Source organism: Schistocerca gregaria, chromosome X, assembly GCF_023897955.1.
Source record: "Schistocerca gregaria isolate iqSchGreg1 chromosome X, iqSchGreg1.2, whole genome shotgun sequence".
Lineage (NCBI taxonomy): Eukaryota > Metazoa > Arthropoda > Insecta > Orthoptera > Acrididae > Schistocerca > Schistocerca gregaria.
Genome location: NC_064931.1, coordinates 440,364,055 through 440,381,466, shown reverse-complemented (window position 1 = coordinate 440,381,466; position 17,412 = coordinate 440,364,055). Strand labels below are relative to the sequence as shown.

At 45.3% G+C, this 17,412-nt stretch overlaps 1 protein-coding gene across 1 annotated transcript in view; it reads left to right on the top strand.

Annotated features, from left to right (window-relative positions):
- LOC126298935 (regucalcin-like) overlaps positions 1-16,236 on the top strand; it is a 57,656-nt gene extending 41,420 nt beyond the window's left edge. Inside the window, exon 6 of the mRNA XM_049990532.1 lies at positions 15,948-16,236. Coding sequence (XP_049846489.1) covers positions 15,948-16,184 — 237 coding nt within the window. The 3' untranslated portion in view covers positions 16,185-16,236. The remainder of the gene's footprint in view (positions 1-15,947) is intronic.
- Positions 16,237-17,412: the final 1,176 nt, after the last annotated feature.

Here is a 17,412-nt window from a genome sequence, read left to right as displayed (position 1 = left end):
CAGTGGGCACAGGATCATCAGGATTCGTCTGTCGGTCAATGGAAACGTGTCGTCTCTTCGGGTGTGTCGTTCATTGTTGAACACGTAGGTCCGCGGCAGACCACCCCTACGTATTCACATGTTGACACAACGACATCGCCAGTTACGACTGCAGTGGGCACACACTGGACTCGCTTTCGGGAGGACGACGGTTCAATCCCGCGTCCGGCCATCCTGATTTAGGTTTTCCGTAATTTCCCTAGATCACTTCAGGCAAATGCCGGGATGGTTCCTTTGAAAGGGCACGGCCGATTTCCTTCCCCATCCTTCTCTAATGACTTCGTTGTCGACGGGACGTTAAACACTGATCCCCTCCTCCCTGCAGTGGGCACAGGACCATCGGATTTCTACCGTCGAACAATGGGAACGCGCCGGCTCTTCGGGTGAATCAAATTTTTGTTACACTAGGTCGATGGTCGCCTCCACATACACAGTCTTCGATGTGAATGGCGGCTCGAGGCGTGCAGCGCGCCGCGGACGCAGGATGGTGGGAGCAGTGTTATGTTGTGGGGAACAATCTCCTCCGCTTGCATGGGACCTGCATCCTTTCATGCTTGACGTCTTCCCCAACGGCGATGACATTTTTCAGCAGTATAATTGTCCGTGTCTTGGAGCCAGAACCGTGCTACAGTGGTTTGAGGAGCATTATAGTGAACTCACGTTGATGTGTTGCAGACCGAATTTGCCTGATGCAAATTCTCCGGATCCCATCTGCGTCTCCATCGGGCGCCATCACCACATACGCAAGTGAGCGTCCCGTTATTTACTGAATTACATGACCTGAGTCTAGACATGTAATGCCACATGCCTCCACAAACAATCTGGCGGAGTCCTGATACGCAGAATCAGTGATGTATTTCGTTCGAAAGACGGACAAACAAGCTATTAAGCAGGTAGTCATAATGTATTGTGTCATCATCGTAACTGCAGCCAGGTTTCTTTGCCCACCTTCAACCTAACTTCTGATGTAAGTTGTAGTGCCAGTATTGTCTTCTTACACATTATTCACACCTGTCAATACCTGTCTTCCTTGGAATTTGAGTTCTTGTATTCTTCCTGAAGTGTGAAGCTGTTTCGCCTGTCTCATGAATCTTGCACACTAGGTGGAATAATCTTCTCATGATCTTAATAATTCTGAGAGGATGTCGTTTACTCATAGGGCCTTGTTTCCAGTTAGGCATTTCAGTGTCCTATCAGTCTTCTCGCAGCATTGTATCTCCCATCAATGTAAACCTGCTTAGACTTCTCTTTTTCAGCATTGTCCTCAGGTCTGTTCCCCAATGCGTAAACCATATATACAGGCTAGTCAGAACAGTCTGAAAACCTTGTAAGGATGTTGCAGGGGAGGTAGTGCTGGGACATAATTGCTAAGAAAAAAAATTCGATACTTCGCTCCGTTTCCGAATTATTTAGTATTGAAGTTAACCAATCAGATCGTCGCGCGGGCGAATTCAAGCAACCTGCCAGACAGTGCTGCCAAACTTGTACTTCGTTTGATTTCCTCAAACCTAACTTAATTTATCACTTCCGAAAATGGAAGCTTTTAATTGGTAATGAGCATTTGAATAATTGGTGACTCATGGACCAAAGATTTCTGCGCATTGCCGCATTTTAGTTCGTGCAACTGCTTGAATTTGCGCGCGCAGCGACTTCATTGGCTAACTTCAATGCTATATAACTCGGAAACGGGGCAACGTATCGAATTTTTTTTTAACGGTTACTTCTTAGCACAACCTCCCGTGAAACAACCTAAGGTTTTCAGACTGTTTCTGACAACCATTGCATATTCCTTCTACCTTTCACATCTCCCATCTTTGCTTAGTACTGGCTTTGCATCTGAGCTGTCGATATTCATGCGGTTGCTTCTCTTTTCTCCGCCGGCCGCGGTGGTCTCGCGGTTCTAGGCGCGCAGTCCGGAACCGTGCGACTGCTACGGTCGCAGGTTCGAATCCTGCCTCGGGCATGGATGTGTGTGATGTCCTTAGGTTAGTTAGGTTCAAGTAGTTCTAAGATCAAGGGGACTAATGACTACAGCAGTTGAGTCCCATAGTGCTCAGAGCCATTTGAACCATTTTTTCTCTTTTCTCCAAAGGTATCTTTTAATTTTGTGTGTACTTTCTGTTAACCTCATATTTTAGACATCTGTATTCCCTTCCGCTTGACTCATTTACTGCATTTTATAACTTATCCTTTCTTAAATTGAATTCAATATCTCCTTTGTTATCAAAGGATTTCTACTAGATCTAGTTTCTTTTTGCCAATGTGATCCTCTGCTGCCTTTCCTATTTCATCTCTCGAAGTTACTCATTTGATTCCTATTAAGTTCTTGTTCCCAATTTGTCAGTCATTGCCTAACGCTCCTACTGAAACCTTCAACAACCTCTTGTTCTTCAGATTATCCATTTACCATCTCCTTAATTTCCAATCTTTTTGCAATTTCAATTTCAGTCTACAGTTTATAAAGAACAAATTATGGTCAGAGTTCACATTTCCCCTAGATCTGTCTTACGGTTGAAAATTTGGTTTCAATACATCTCTCGCCATTTAATAATCAATCTGTAACCCTGCAGTATTTGCAGGTCTCTTCCATCATGTACACAACCCTACATCTTGATACTTGAACCAAGTGTTAGCGATGATTTAATTATGCCTTGTACAAAATTCTACCATGTGGTTTCCTCTTTCACTCGTTTTACCCTGTCCGTATTCTCCTATTTTTCCTTGTTCTCCTGTTCTTTCTTCTCATAATATCGAGTTCTCGTTACCCTTCACAATGAATTTATCATCTTCTTTAACTTCCTCAGTAATTTCTTGTATCTCATAATCAATTCTTTCCATCTCTTAATCATCTGCGGACATTGCTGGCATATACAATTGTACTACTGTGTTGCTTGTTGGCTTCGTGTCTGTCTTGACTAAGATAGTGAATTCATTGTGCTGTTCATTGTAGCTTACATTCCTATTTTCTTATTCATTATTAGGCCTACTGTTTCATTGCCAGAAAATCTATTCTTCTTGCCACCCTTTTTCACTAATTCCCAGTGTATTTAACTTCAACCTATCTATTCCCCTTTTCAGATTATGTAAGCCATCTATCCAATTAACAGATCTAGCATTCTACGCTCCGACCCATAGAATGCCAGTTTTGTTTTTTACCCAAGAGTATGCCTTTGTCATTTAATGATACAGTAGAGCTGCATGCCATCATGAAAAAAAGAAAGCTGTCATTTTCTCCCTGCTTTCAGCTGTTTGCTGTACAAGCACAGTAAAGCCATACTGGCTGAAGAGACCTATGCGTACGACACTACAGTGCCTGTGTTATTAAGAATGAGTCAATTTTCCTCGTGGCAACACAGGATTTGCAACATCGTATTTATTCGCTGACAGGGCGCAGAGACTTCAAAGGGAAATGTCCTCCCCTGTACGGGTATTACATAGTGTGTACAGAGAAATGACGACGTATAGAAGTTTAGTTGTGGCCATGAGGTGTGCACGGTAGCGAAAGCAGTCTGCCGTTGGCAGTGCAGCAGCTCAGACGTACTGTTTACGTCCTGACTGAGCACGGTCGAGATCGAGGTTGCGTTGACTGCATGTAGCTTCACGTGCGTAAATTCCTGTAGCCGAGCACTATGGCACTCACTTCCCGAAAAGCCACGCTCAAGTTCATGTTATCTGATGATTATGAGAGACCTAAAGCCCGTGAAATCGCACGTTTTTGGTGAAACGAAGTGCGCATTATCTACAACGACGTCATTGGCATCCATTTATCGCTCGTAAGCAGTGTCGTCTGCAGATGCGGTATGTCACAACATACTGAACGATGTCAAACGTGGATTAAGATTGCGACACTCACACGTCCATATAGGAGATATGTCAGTGGATCATACAGGTTTAGGGATATGCACCATATGTATCTTTGAACTGCCCTTCGAGGTACCGGAAATGATGGTGACAGACGCGTTACGAAAATTTGGTACGATGGTCAGCTACACCGCCAAAAACTGGATAAGTTTCACAACAGGACGCATTCTCGCTTCCCAGGCCCGGGTTCCCGGGTTCGATTCCCGGCGGGGTCAGGGATCTTCTCTGCCTCGTGATGACTGGCTGTTGTGTGATGTCCTTAGGTTAGTTAGGTTTAAGTAGTTCTACGTTCTAGGGGACTGATGACCACAGATGTTAAGTCCCGTAGTGCTCAGAGCCATTTCAACCACTTTGAACAGGACGCATTGAGTTGACAAAACATGTGCCCTCATATTTGTACATCGGAGGATGCAGAAGCATAGTGATATACGATCGACAGCCAAGGAGCTTTTCTGCATACAGTAGTGAGGGCCATGTTCGCTCAGAATGCCTACAGGGTAGATAACGCAGTTGTTTCGGAACGACGAACAAGGTAAAGATGCGACCATGCTCCTTCCGCTGACATACGTGGCGGCACTTCGCGGTACGCCAACACTGTCGCCGAAGCTTTCTATCGATCTGCCTCCTCGGGGGGTGGCGGCCAGACCGTTGCACACTGTCGAGGAGACACCGATTGCAATTACTCCCTATACGCTACCGCCAGTGACAGCTGCGATCGAAGGAATACTGGAGCAGAATGTGGATGCAGAGATGCATGATGTGATTCACAACGAGGTGGAGGATGCACACCAGGATGATGCCCACACTAAGGACGTAGACATACGTACGGGTAAGCAGCGTTCGCCGAAACGACTTGAAAAGCGCCGACTCAATCAAGACGACATCCATTCCCTACTATCTGAGATCAGTGATGGTTTTAACTCCTTGGAGCGTTCATCACAAGAACTGCAACACATTAACGACGCCCACCGTGCGGTTTCAGGTGATGAGAGCATATCAAGCTTTTGTGATGACTCCTCTTATATAGATCCTGTGTACTCTTCCAGATTCAAAGAGGATGCAACAGAGGCGTTGCGGACACTACCCAACAACACGGATCAGGAAGAGGTTGTGGCTCCTGACACTCATAGACACCGAAACACTAACATACGGAGTGTCAGGGACGTGACGATGGCGCCCTCTCACTTAGATGACTGATGATGTTGGACTACTGTAGGATGGTAGTTCCGCCATGAAAACCGTGGAAGTCCACATTGCGGATGCATACATTACTCCACTCCAAGCTTACATGACAGACACAAAACGGCATATCTATATAAGTTGGTTCGAATGTGAAGTTGAAACATTTTCATAATATTTTATACGCATGTGACGTTGATGTCCTGTTGGTGCAAGAAGCACCTCCCTATGCTGATATATCTAGTTACTTCATGCAAAAATCCCCTTGCTCAGCCAAGAACAGTGGCACGGCAATTTTGATACCCGAGGAGATAACAGCTACGAATCCGTCTTTTCTAGCATCTGCACGGGGTCTGGCGGTTACAGTTCATGGGACCCGCGGTATCAATGTCAATGCTCCCTTTGGCACAGACCAGCGAGAGGGAAGGGTACAGTTTTACTCTTCAGATTTTATATATTTTTCGTCAGCAGGTACGACCAGTTTCTTCTCGGCGGTGGAACCGTGCGACCGCTACGGTCGCAGATTCCAATCCTGCCTCGGGCATGAATGTGTGTCATGTCCTAAGGTTAGTTAGGTTTAAGTAGTTCTAAATTCTAGGGGAGTGATGACCTCAGAAGTTAAGTCCAATAGCGCTCAGAGCCATTTCTCGGCGGTGACTTGAACTGCGTCCTAGTTCTAAAGAATCAAACTTCAAATTTCAATAACTGCAAGGAACTATATGTGATGTCCCGGGACATGAACTTGTGTGAGACATGGTAACGGATCCCTGGGAATAGACAAGGCTTCACGTTTTTCATGGGACAGTCTGCGAGCCATATTGACCTTACATGTTTGTCACCGACTACAGGAAGCGACGATTGCTGCTGGAATATAGCCCACAGCTTTTGCTGGTAGTCTACCATACTTGTGCTCCACCAATCTACCACGACAGAGAGTGTGACGCAGTCGAGGAACTTGGAAATTAAACGTTTAGGTCTTGTCAGATCGAGAGTCTCATGAACGAATTGAGAACCTGTGGGTCGCATCTGAACAGACTCCCAGCATTCGCAAAGCTAAGACAATTGTGGCTGGGATGACCCTAGGTCATGGGGTGTATCGAAAGACAACACACACTGATCTGTATTTGCACGCAGACAGCGGCCACCACCCTTCACAGAGGAATGGGGTACTTAAAACTCTTGTACATAGGGCGTGCACTATCTCTGACACAGACGGTCTACCCCAGGAATTGGAACATCTGAGAGCTGTATTTCGAAAAAATGGGTACTCAGAGTGGCAGATCCAACGTGCTCTCCGCCCAACCACTGCATCACAACCTGTTGAGATGGATGAAGTCACGAGGGAGGAGGTAGGCACTGCATTTATTCCATACACAGGCGCACTCTCGGGGAAAATCGCCCGCACCGGGTCGGAACTGTGTTTTGTCCTCCGAATAAAACTCGTGCACTGGTTGGGAGCGCCAAAGATGACTTCGGTTTGAGGAAGGCCGGCGTGTACCAGATTCCGTGTCAATGTGGCAAGTCGTATATTGGTCAGACGATGCGTACCGTCGAGGATCGATGCCGTGAACACCAGAGGCACACTCGACTGATGTATGCGAGCAAGTCGGCTGTCGCTGAACATTGTTTGTCGGAAAATCACGCTATGGAGTATGACCGCACGAGGATTCTGGTACAGACGTCGAGATACTGGGACAGCGTTGTTAGAGAGGCCATCGAAATTCGCACCAATGACGACCTCATAAACCGTGACTGTGGCTATAATCTTAGCAAGGCTTGGGAACCAGCGATTGGGTTAATTAAGAGTAAATCGAGCAAACGCATAGTTGTGACGACCACGGCGGACAGAGCCATCACACCGACGTCATATCAGACGCCGTCGCAATCTGTTCCACCGCGCTACCGTGGTGCGGGGCGCGGACGGCGGAGGGAGCGCGCCGCGGGCGGGGGGTATTTAAATCGGCCGCCGCCGCGACCGAACGCAGTTCCCCCTGAGCAGCCACAGCGTACGGATCTCCGTGCCGGCGCGTTCACAGGAGCTCAGTCCGTCAGTTCACCTGATGATGGCGACGTGTTTGATAGCCGAAATATTGTGCCCGTTGGACACTATAGACCGGCAGTACAGCCGAGGATATTTTGATTATTATGAAGTATTATTACATGGTGATTCGTTATTTGTCATTGCAAGCCCTTCTCTTCACCATCAGGCTCAAGTTAACCGTGTATTATCACGCTCACGTTACGCACGTTGGAGGAGCTACCTATAAGGGCCCAATGTTTGGACGGTGTAGCATCAACGCATCATACGATACGCGGAAAACGATGATTTCGTCGTACGTCTATCGACACACCCCATACTGCGGATGGTCGGTATCTGAAGTCACAAAGGGATTTGGCTTCAGCATGTTTCGACAGATTTCGTGGCCTTGTTAACTAGCACAGTGGTGGTTGCGTCTCTGACTGCCTTTTCTGAGGTCTGTGGCAATGGTGATACAACGTGTTCTCATAACGACTGATACACCAGCCCAGAGCTAATTTACTCTGTTCCTACTTCGCCGGTTAGAGATCTGAACAGAGCCTGTCCCCACAAGACGTTCATGTATTATTTGAAAGGTCTTTAAGGTCTTTTTTTATTTTGTAAATGTCTGTTACGGACACTTTCAACATACAAAAGGCGGGCTTCAAATGCACTGGTACACAGAGTACCATTCACCACACACAGTAAGATGACTTGCGGAGTCCAGATGTAGATGTATATTCTAATTTGCAAGTGTATATGTCATGTGCATGTCTTGTGCTGATAAAAATACATTTTAGCGATAAATGTACAATACACACTAGTGAAATAAGAATATGGACGAGCAGGCGCCATGCCCATGATTGTGAGTCAGACACAACACGTCGCTCTCCAGCTGAGGTCGCTAAGGCATGCTTGTTGTGTGGCGCCCATTCAAAAATAGCCAATTCGATTCCTAGTGGGGGAAGAATGGTCAGTACACATTAAACAGTGCCGGCCTGTGTGGCCGTGCAGTTCTAGGCGCTTCAGTTTGGAACCGCGTGACCGCGACGGCCGCAGGTTCGAATCCTGCCTCGGGCATGGATGTGTGTGATGTCCTTAGGTTAGTTAGGTTTAAGTAGTTCTCAGTTCTAGGGGACTGATGACCATAGATATTAAGTCCCGTAGTGCTCAGAGCCATTTGAACCATTTTGAACTGATTCTATTCTCGATACTAATAGGATCTGTTTATTTCCGAATACCATTGTAACTAAGATAAACACAAACAAAACTTGACACTTCCCGAAACCAACAACATTTGATAGAAAAATAATATCCATGCTCTAAATTTGAAAACAAAAGACAGAAACGAAGCAAACACGCACGAGGAGCGTTCAATAAGTAAAGCAACATATTTTTTTCTGAAAGGATTGCAATACACCATAATATTCCCCACTCTTCTGGCGACAATACCCTATTTTCAACACAACCTCCGTTCAATGCGACAGCCTTACGCCATTTTACTGGGAGGGCGTGTATGCCCGCATAGTACCATTGTATTAGTCGATATCGGAGCCAACGTCTTTCTACATCAATTACCTCACCATCATCCACGTACTACTTCCCCGAAAGTGCGTTCATCATTGGGTCCAATAGATGGAATTCGAAAGGTGTGAGACCCGGACTGTAGCGCGGATGAGTAAGAACATTCCAGTGAAGTTTTGTGAGTTCCTCTCGGGTTCACAGACTTGTGTGGGGCCTGGCGTTGTCATGGATAAGGAGAAGTTCGTTTTAATTTTTGTGGCAACGAACACGCTGAAGTTGTTTCTTCAATTTCCTGAGGGTAACGCAATACATTTCAGAATCGATCGTTGCACAATGAGAATAACCCCTTAAGAGTCCCAGAAGACACTCGCCATGAATTTACCGGCTGAGGGTGCGGCTTCGAACTTTGAGTTGGAAGGAGAGGTGGTGAGGGGCCGCTCTATGGATTGCTGTTTTGTTTGCTGTTAGAATTGATGAACCCACGTTTCACCGAATGTGACGGTGTTCGGCAAAGAACCGTCACAATCTGCCTCATAATGCGCAATCAATTCCGCACAGATGGTCCTTCGTTGCTCTTTACCGTCTTCTGTTAGGCAGCGAGGAACCCCAGATGGCGAACACCCACGAGTACCCCAACTGGTTGGCGTGTGTCAGCGCTGCCGACAGAGACGTTCAATTGAGCAGCGAAGTGTCTGATTGTGGTAACCTCGAATGGGCGTGTCCGTGCTTTCCAACACTGCAGGAATTACAGTTGTGTGAGGCCGGCCGGTTCGCTGGAGATCGGACAAGTTTCCGCGACATTGTTGCAATGATGATAGACGCCTCGCCCAGCGGCTCACAGTATTTTGTTGAGTGAAAGGCGTCCATAGATATTCTGCAAGCACTTATGAACGTCTGCGATGGTCTGGTTTTCTGACAGAAGAAGCTCAATCACAGCTCTCTGCTTGGAAAACGCCTCTGTTACGGACTCAGTTTTGAAGACTACGCATAGGGGCGTCACTTATCGCAACTTCATGAAACTATAGGGGCAGAAGCGCGAATATTCCACGATGTCTCAGCACAAATTCCGCGTTTTTTCAATCGAAACTGGGCTGGAAAAACTGTGTTGCATTACTTATGGAACGCCCCTCGTAATAACAAAAATGTGTCCGTAACTAAGAAAATAAATCGGATTAACTATATGTCTACGTGAACTATTTTGCATATTTCTAAGCTCTCTCTCCATTCTCCAGAGGTTTTCCACATATTACTTAACGTATTACTTAACACACTGTATTTTTTTCTATGGTATTCCAAAGAGACTTCGAAGTGGCCATCAACAACATAACATCTGTGCAAGTTGATGAAATAGTAAATAGATAACAGAGCCGCAAACAACTGTTCGCTTGTCAAGAGGAGTTGCCACAAATGCCTGCTCTAATGTATGAGATGTAGGCAACATCTAACTCGTGTACGATTTGTGCATTTACGTGAGCGCTTATAGCCCATCAGTCTGTTCTCTGCTGTTGTAGAGATCAGAAGACTTGCTCTGAAGAAAACTAGAAGTTGGAGAATAAAATACACTACCGAAAATCAACAGAAAATTATGAAAGAAATGCAGCTAACACTTTATCAGCGGAATCACGCTATTCCCATATCATACTGAGAAAGCTTGAACGTGTTTGCGGTATCAGCCAAAGGAGTGTATTACAAGTAATACGTTCTAAAACATTTAATCCTTTACACACTTCGCTCCGTGGTTAGCTTCACAACAGTGAGCCTGGAAATGTTACGGTTCTCGGAAAGCGGTATGTGTAATCTGGAAAGTGATACGGCATTTCTGTTCGAAGTTTGCCTACGTATGAATCATAACTTACGAAACTTGGGCAAATCAATTTTCGCAATCTGCACTAGTGGTCAGTTGAAAATTTGCGCTGGATAAGAGTTTATAAATAACGACCTTAGTCTATCAACATGTGATGTGGATTTCCCAAGAATCGCATCATTGGTCCCTGCTTTACTGATGGAACTTCAAATAACCGTAATTATCTATGGTTCCTAAGATATATCCACTGGACATAAGTCAATACATGTAATTCCAACATGACGAATGTTCCGCCAATTCCGCACAGATATTGGAAATCTTGTCAACAAAATACTGAGATGTTGTCAGAATGGTTATCAGAGAAACGCAAATACGGCCTGAACGTTCACTGGATTTTTGTCTCTGGAAAACATTAAAACCAGAAGTTCACAAAGAGCCGCAGACAACTCCCGAAGACATGGAGAGCAGTATGACACGATCATGTGTTGTTCTAGATCCAGATGAAATTCGAGGTGCCGTTTTGTATGTCTAGAATCGCTTTATGCCATATGTTAATGATCAGTGTGCAACATTTTGAGCAATTTATATGACACATTGGATGCTCTGTATGGATACTGCGACCATTCAGTTTATAATCCCTTATGGAGACACGTTCATTCTTCCAGTAGCTAGCTTTTGAGCCACACCTTTAGACGGTGGGTATTTACAAACATTTTATTCAACACTGTGGGGACAAAAGTCATAGGATAGAGATATGCACAATACGGTTGGCAGAAGTATCGCGAACACAAGGCATAAAAGGCCAGTGCATCGGCAGAGCTGTAATTTGTACTCAGCTGATTTATGTGAAAAAGGTTTCCGACGAAATTATGGACGCACGACTGGAATTAAGACTTTTGAACGCAGAATTGTAATTGGAATTAGATGGCTGGAACATTCCAATTCGAAAATCGTTAGGGAATTCAATATTCCGAGATCCACAGTGTCAAAAGTGTGCCAGGAATACCAAATTTCATGCTTCACCTCTCACCACGGATAACACAGAGGCCGAGAGCATTAACTTCACGACCGAGAGCAGTGGCGTTTGCGTAGAGTTGTCAGTGAGAACAGACAAGCAACACTGCGCGAAATAACCGCAAATATCTATGTGGGGTGTACAACGAACGCATCCCTTAGACGGTGCGGTGAAATCTGGCGTTAATGGGTCATTGCAGCAGACGACTGTAGCGAGTGCCGTTGCTAATAGCACGACGTCGCCTGCAGCACCTCTCCTGGGCTCGTGACCATATCAGTTGGATTTTAGATGACTGGGAAGCCGTGACCTAGTCAGGTGAGTCCCGACTTCAGTTGGTAGGAGTTGACGGTAAAGTTCGATCGTGGTGCAGGCTCCACGAAGCCATGAATCCAAGCTGTCAATAAGGCACTGTGCAAGCTAGTGGTGGCTCCATAGTGGCATGGGTTATGTGAACATGGAATGGACTGGGTTCTCTGGTCCAACAGAACCTATCATTGACTGGAAATGGATATGTTCGGCTACCTCGAGACCATTTGCAGCCATTCATGGACTTAATGTCCGCAAACATGTAACTGGGCCACAATTGTTCACGACTGGTTTGAAGAAAATTCTAGACAATTCGAACGAATGTTTTGCCAAGTACATTGCCCAACAAGAATCCCATGGAACGTTTGTGGGATATATGTTGTAGAGGGATGTATTCCGACCCCGACTACCCGTCTAGCGGTTTTTCTTGCGATGGGCTCTAGTTTCCGAGAAAATCGATGTTGACGTTTTATGCGTACCTCCAATATTCATAACGTTACTCAGGTTTCGACAAGCGAGCGTAACGCAGCGGCTAAGGTTCAGCGCGAACACGGCGGTCCGTGTTTAAATTCTGCCCGCGTACATTTTTTTTTTTCATTTTCATCGTACAGAATATCATTAGATGGTATATGTCATGCAAAATCATTCAAAAATAATCTTTTTTTGCATTAGTAATTTCGTTGATGAAGAATGGATTATGCTTATTAAATCACCCACAACCATGATTCGTCTTTCGGCCAACAGATGGTGTATTGCATTGGATATAGCATTTCCAGTTGCAGTGGAATTAGTGGAAATCGTATCAGAGGTGTATTTATAAGAAGGTTCAAACTGCGAAGGAATTTTTCGGCGTTTCTGAGGGCGTTGGTGACTTCGCATTTTGATTGCTCATCAGACTCCCGTATTTCTGATGTATCTTCTTGTGGTTGTCCTTCTGTAGAAAAGCTTTCTTCTTTTATTTCACTGTACTCTGTTGAGACACACTGCAGTGATGTCACGTTGTGAACAACTGATGCTGGCGATACCTGCCAGCTGACTGCTTCAGTTCCTGGGGATCCCATAACGGTCCACGAAGAATGCGGGAAAACAAGAGGCGAAGTCGTATCTAGGAAACATATGAAGAGAACGTAGTCCAAATATTTGGAAGTTTGACTGTAACTATAAACGGAATAAACATTTGAAGAAAGTCTGCCGTAATGACTGATTTGATAATGAAATGACTACGGCGAAAATTACTATTTTTGAGTAACTTTGCTACGCTATTTAATGATATTCTGTACAATGGAATCGGAAAAAAAAATTACACGGGCAGGGTCTGTGTGGTACCATGCGTTTATACCAATGTATGGGCGTCTTAAATTTGACAACGGAACTGCAAGTTTCCGTCAGACGCCGATAACGGTCGTGCGGGATCCGGCGGACGTAATGGTGCAAGCCCGCTGCACCGGCCCTGGACTGCGAGTTTCCTCTGTCACCACGACATATGAGGTGGCATCTACACAACCCACTCGTAGACGTAACACTATCCGCAACTCCGACACCATCGTTCGTACTTTAGATTAGAGAGCCTTATCCTTGTTGCTATGGTATCAGGTGGACTCTGTTTCTTGCTGCATTATTTGTAATACGTCTTCGTACACTTGGAGAAATACAAGTTACGTAAATCTTCTGTTAACTGTGTTAGCTTGTTCGCTAATCATTTCTCTTCATGTCCAGCTCCCCCACCTCTCCTTCCCGTTGTGTACGAAGTCGTACACAACAGTCTGAACCTGGATCACTGCGGTAGTCGTGAACCTTATTCGCAGCACTACGCTCGCTGGCGTGACTAATGTTACAGGTAAAGGAGATACGCATAAAACTTCAAATCGATTCTGGTGGAAACTCGGGTGAGTCGCACGAAGAAGCTGTTGGCCAGGTACTCAGGACAGGTCCCTCTGCACCATACCTGAGACTCGCCTAAATCGCCGGCCGTTGTGGCCGAGCGGTTCTAGGCGCTTCAGTCAGGAACCGAGCTGCTGCTACGGTCGCAGGTTCGAATCCTGCCTCGGGCATGGATGTGTGCGATGTCCTTAGGTTAGTTAGGTTTAAGTAGTTCTAAGTCTAGGGGACTGATGACCTCAGATATTAAGTCCCATAGTGCAGAGAGCTATTTGAATCATTTTCATCTAAATCCATGATTAACATGTCTGATGGACCTCTTGTTAGGTGCACCTGGTTTAACAACATTTATGTGTTACTTTTTCCGCGCTGGTGTGTATTGGAGAGCTTTTAAGTGCCGTACTTACAACTATACTAACTGCCCAGTATATCTGCGCTCCCAGCGACTAGCTGCACATTGTATAAAACGTATTGTACCTCATCGTCTGAGGATGAACCTGCTGTGTCTCGAAAGATAGCTTTGAGGTAACAAGACAGGTATTCTCGTAGTTAGTGGTTGAAATGTAGACAATAATCTGTCGCCAGAAATTGGTTCTGGCACTGTCTTACCCTCGTGTTTGTCACCCTGCTTTAAACGAGGAAGGAAATTTGTCGGACCCATGATATGTATCCCATTGGTTAGTGTGACTTTACAAGTTCATCGCTACCGTCATTTGCTTTTATTCATTCTTCATCGTAAAACAACGCAGTTGCAAAGACGTTGATATTGCTGGTAGAAAGATTTATCAGTATGTCAAAATACTGAAGGCATGGAACAGTTTCCATAGGACATAATTCAGCAAAGATCTGCGTATGCTTGAATGATGGTGTAAAGAAAATGTTTGATAATAATTCATCTCGTAACAGGAGGTATTTTTTAAGGTATGCTTATTTATACTGTAAATGTCTGGGTGGCATGTATCAGGTGTAACGTTTAAGATTTCTCCACACGAATATAACAAGCGCACAAACATGATAAAGAATTCGGTTGGTATTTGTTGTTAGTTCTAACACTGTTGTCTATTACCAGTATGGATCCATATACTAATCCCTGACGTTAATTTTCGCTCTTGCAGACAGTTGTAAAAATACTTTTTGCAAAGCTGACGGGTGGCTAGTACGGTGCACAACAAGTTATCAGAGAGAATTTCAGCATTTGTGTTATTGTTGCTGGGAATGCTCTATGGACTTGGTCCTTTCATGCCCCACATCCTTGAGACCCGCTTGCAACATACCAATATCATGCATCACAGCCACTAACCTTCATAGTGGCTTCATTCTTGCGAAGTTACAATCACAAGTGACTTCATGTATTTGTAATGTGCTAGTTAATGTAAGTGCAATCCTACAAAAGGGTGTATTAAGGGATGAATGAGATGTGCCGTTCCCGTACGGCTTATCTATAGCCCTCTCCACTGGAGAAATTCCATTTTCGCAGCAACATAGCCAGACGCGAGACTGCTATTAGAACTGATTTAGTTTTCTGTAGTTTCCCTAAGTATCAGGATATATGAGTTGTGGCATTGTGGAAATGAGGAAAAACAGCGAATCCGGTGACGTAAGCTGTAATTCTATTCAATACCAGCACTTTATCGCAAACTCAGTCAATTTATTATCAATTTCGGTGTGTGATCATCATCTTCAGATCTGAAAGTCAATATGATAAAAATCCATGGTATAAAAATATCTACGACAACAATATGATGTCACTTAAAGTGAATTGCGGAATGCACCCAGAATATCAGCAGTTAAAAACCATAACATGATGTCCAGCATGTACGGTGCAGTAAGACGTCAACTACGCTATCAGTCAGTAGTTTGTGGATGATATCCCAACATTCTGCCTCTACGTTTGGGACAATCACTGCGATTAAATAGGGTTAAAAATAATACCAGGATAGTTCGCTCTGACGCGTCATGCCTGAAATAGGGGAGCGGTCAGTCTAAAATTACTTCCTTCGGGCCGGCCGGTGTGGCCGAGCGGTTCTAGGAGCTTCAGTCTGGACCCGCGGGACGGCTACGGTCGCAAGTTAGAATTCTGCCTCAGACAAAAATGTGTGTTATGTCCTTAGGTTAGTTAGGTTTAAGTAGTTCTAAGTTCTAGGGGACTGATGACCCCAGATGTTAAGTCCCATGGTGCTCAGAGCCATTTGAACGTCCTTCGGTCGTATTTATTTTTAATAACACCGCTAAACGGTTGCTAGCGAATTCAATATACATAGTGCAGTAGGAGTGCCCTCTGTGGCCATCCCTCGCATTGACTAATCCTCTGGGCGCTTGTGTAGGTGATCCGAATGGACCCGCGGACTGGGAAAGTGGAGTTCAAGCTGGACCTGCCGGTGCAGCGGCCCACGTCCGTGTCGTGGGGCGGCCCCGACCTCGACCAGCTGTACGTGACGTCATCCCGCTCTGGCCTCAGCGACGAGGAAGTGGCGCAGCAACCGCTGGCCGGCTGCACCTGGCGAGTCACCGGGCTCGGCGTGAAGGGCCGTGCGCAGTACAACGCTGTGCGCGACGTCTAACTCTCTGTGTAGCGTACTGTACAAATAATAAACTTCTTCCCTACAACATTAACGCAGCCTGATCGTATTTTCTTACCTGCCTGTACCACCCTTTCCTTGTTAATACTGAATTAATTTCAGTTTTGCCATAATATGTAACCGGGTGTCACACGAGATTTCACACACTGTGGAAAGATAAGCGTAATTTCATTGCAGTATAAAACGTCGGAGAAGAAATGCAAGTCTGTAGAAGCATGTATGACAAAGTGAAAGATACAGCATATAGGAAACTAAAGACGACCTTCGGAAAGCAGAGCAGCGAATGTAAAAATATCAAGAGCTCAGTTTGACAGGAAAGGAGGGGGGCTGAAAAGTGGAAGAATAGGGGTGGTTATAATTAAACTTTCGCTACTTGATAGGAGCCCCATGAAAAACCGAGTGATCGTACGACAATGAAACATTGTGGAAACATTTTTATGGACAAGCAGAAGAGAATAACCAATAAATCACTGAAAGAAACACATTTTAACATTCTTTAATTGCGTACCATGTTTACGTTCCAGGTTACAAACGTTACTCAGTGTGACAACCACCTGCATTCGTGACAACCTTGAGCTTCAGATTGCTCTTGTGCAGCCCGACACAACGGTGGGTCATGAAATGTTCAACTGTCGTGACGCAGCTCGTGCACTGCTTGAAGATCGCACATTGTGTCCAGCATTCTCAGTTACAGCAATAATAACTTCAACAGCCTGCCGGCCGGGGTGGCCGAGCGGTTTTAGGCGCTACAGTCTAGAACCGCGCGACCGCTACGGTCGCAGGTTCGAATCCTGCCTCGGGCATGGATGTGTGTGTTGTCCTTAGGTCAGTTAGGTTTTATGTAGTTCTAAGTTCTAGGGGACTGATGACCTTGGAAGTTAAGTCCGATAGTGCTCAGAGCCGTTTGAACTCTTTTCAACAGCCTATGGCTTAATTCGACGTCGGCTTTTCCCAGGAGTAATCCGAAAACCGCCAGTTAATGCGAACTTCCGAATCAGGTTCTTCAACGCCGGTGCAGAAGAGGATCTGTCTGTATTTCTTTCGTGCGTCGCTACTCGCGAAGAACTTTACGAGTAGAGACTAGCTCACCTTGTCCAGATCCTTGTTGGCTGCCAGCAACGGTAAGGCACATTGATGCTTGTGTTTCAACCCCACATCGCCATAACAGTACCGACGCCTAACGGCAAGTCATGACACTACCACCACTAAC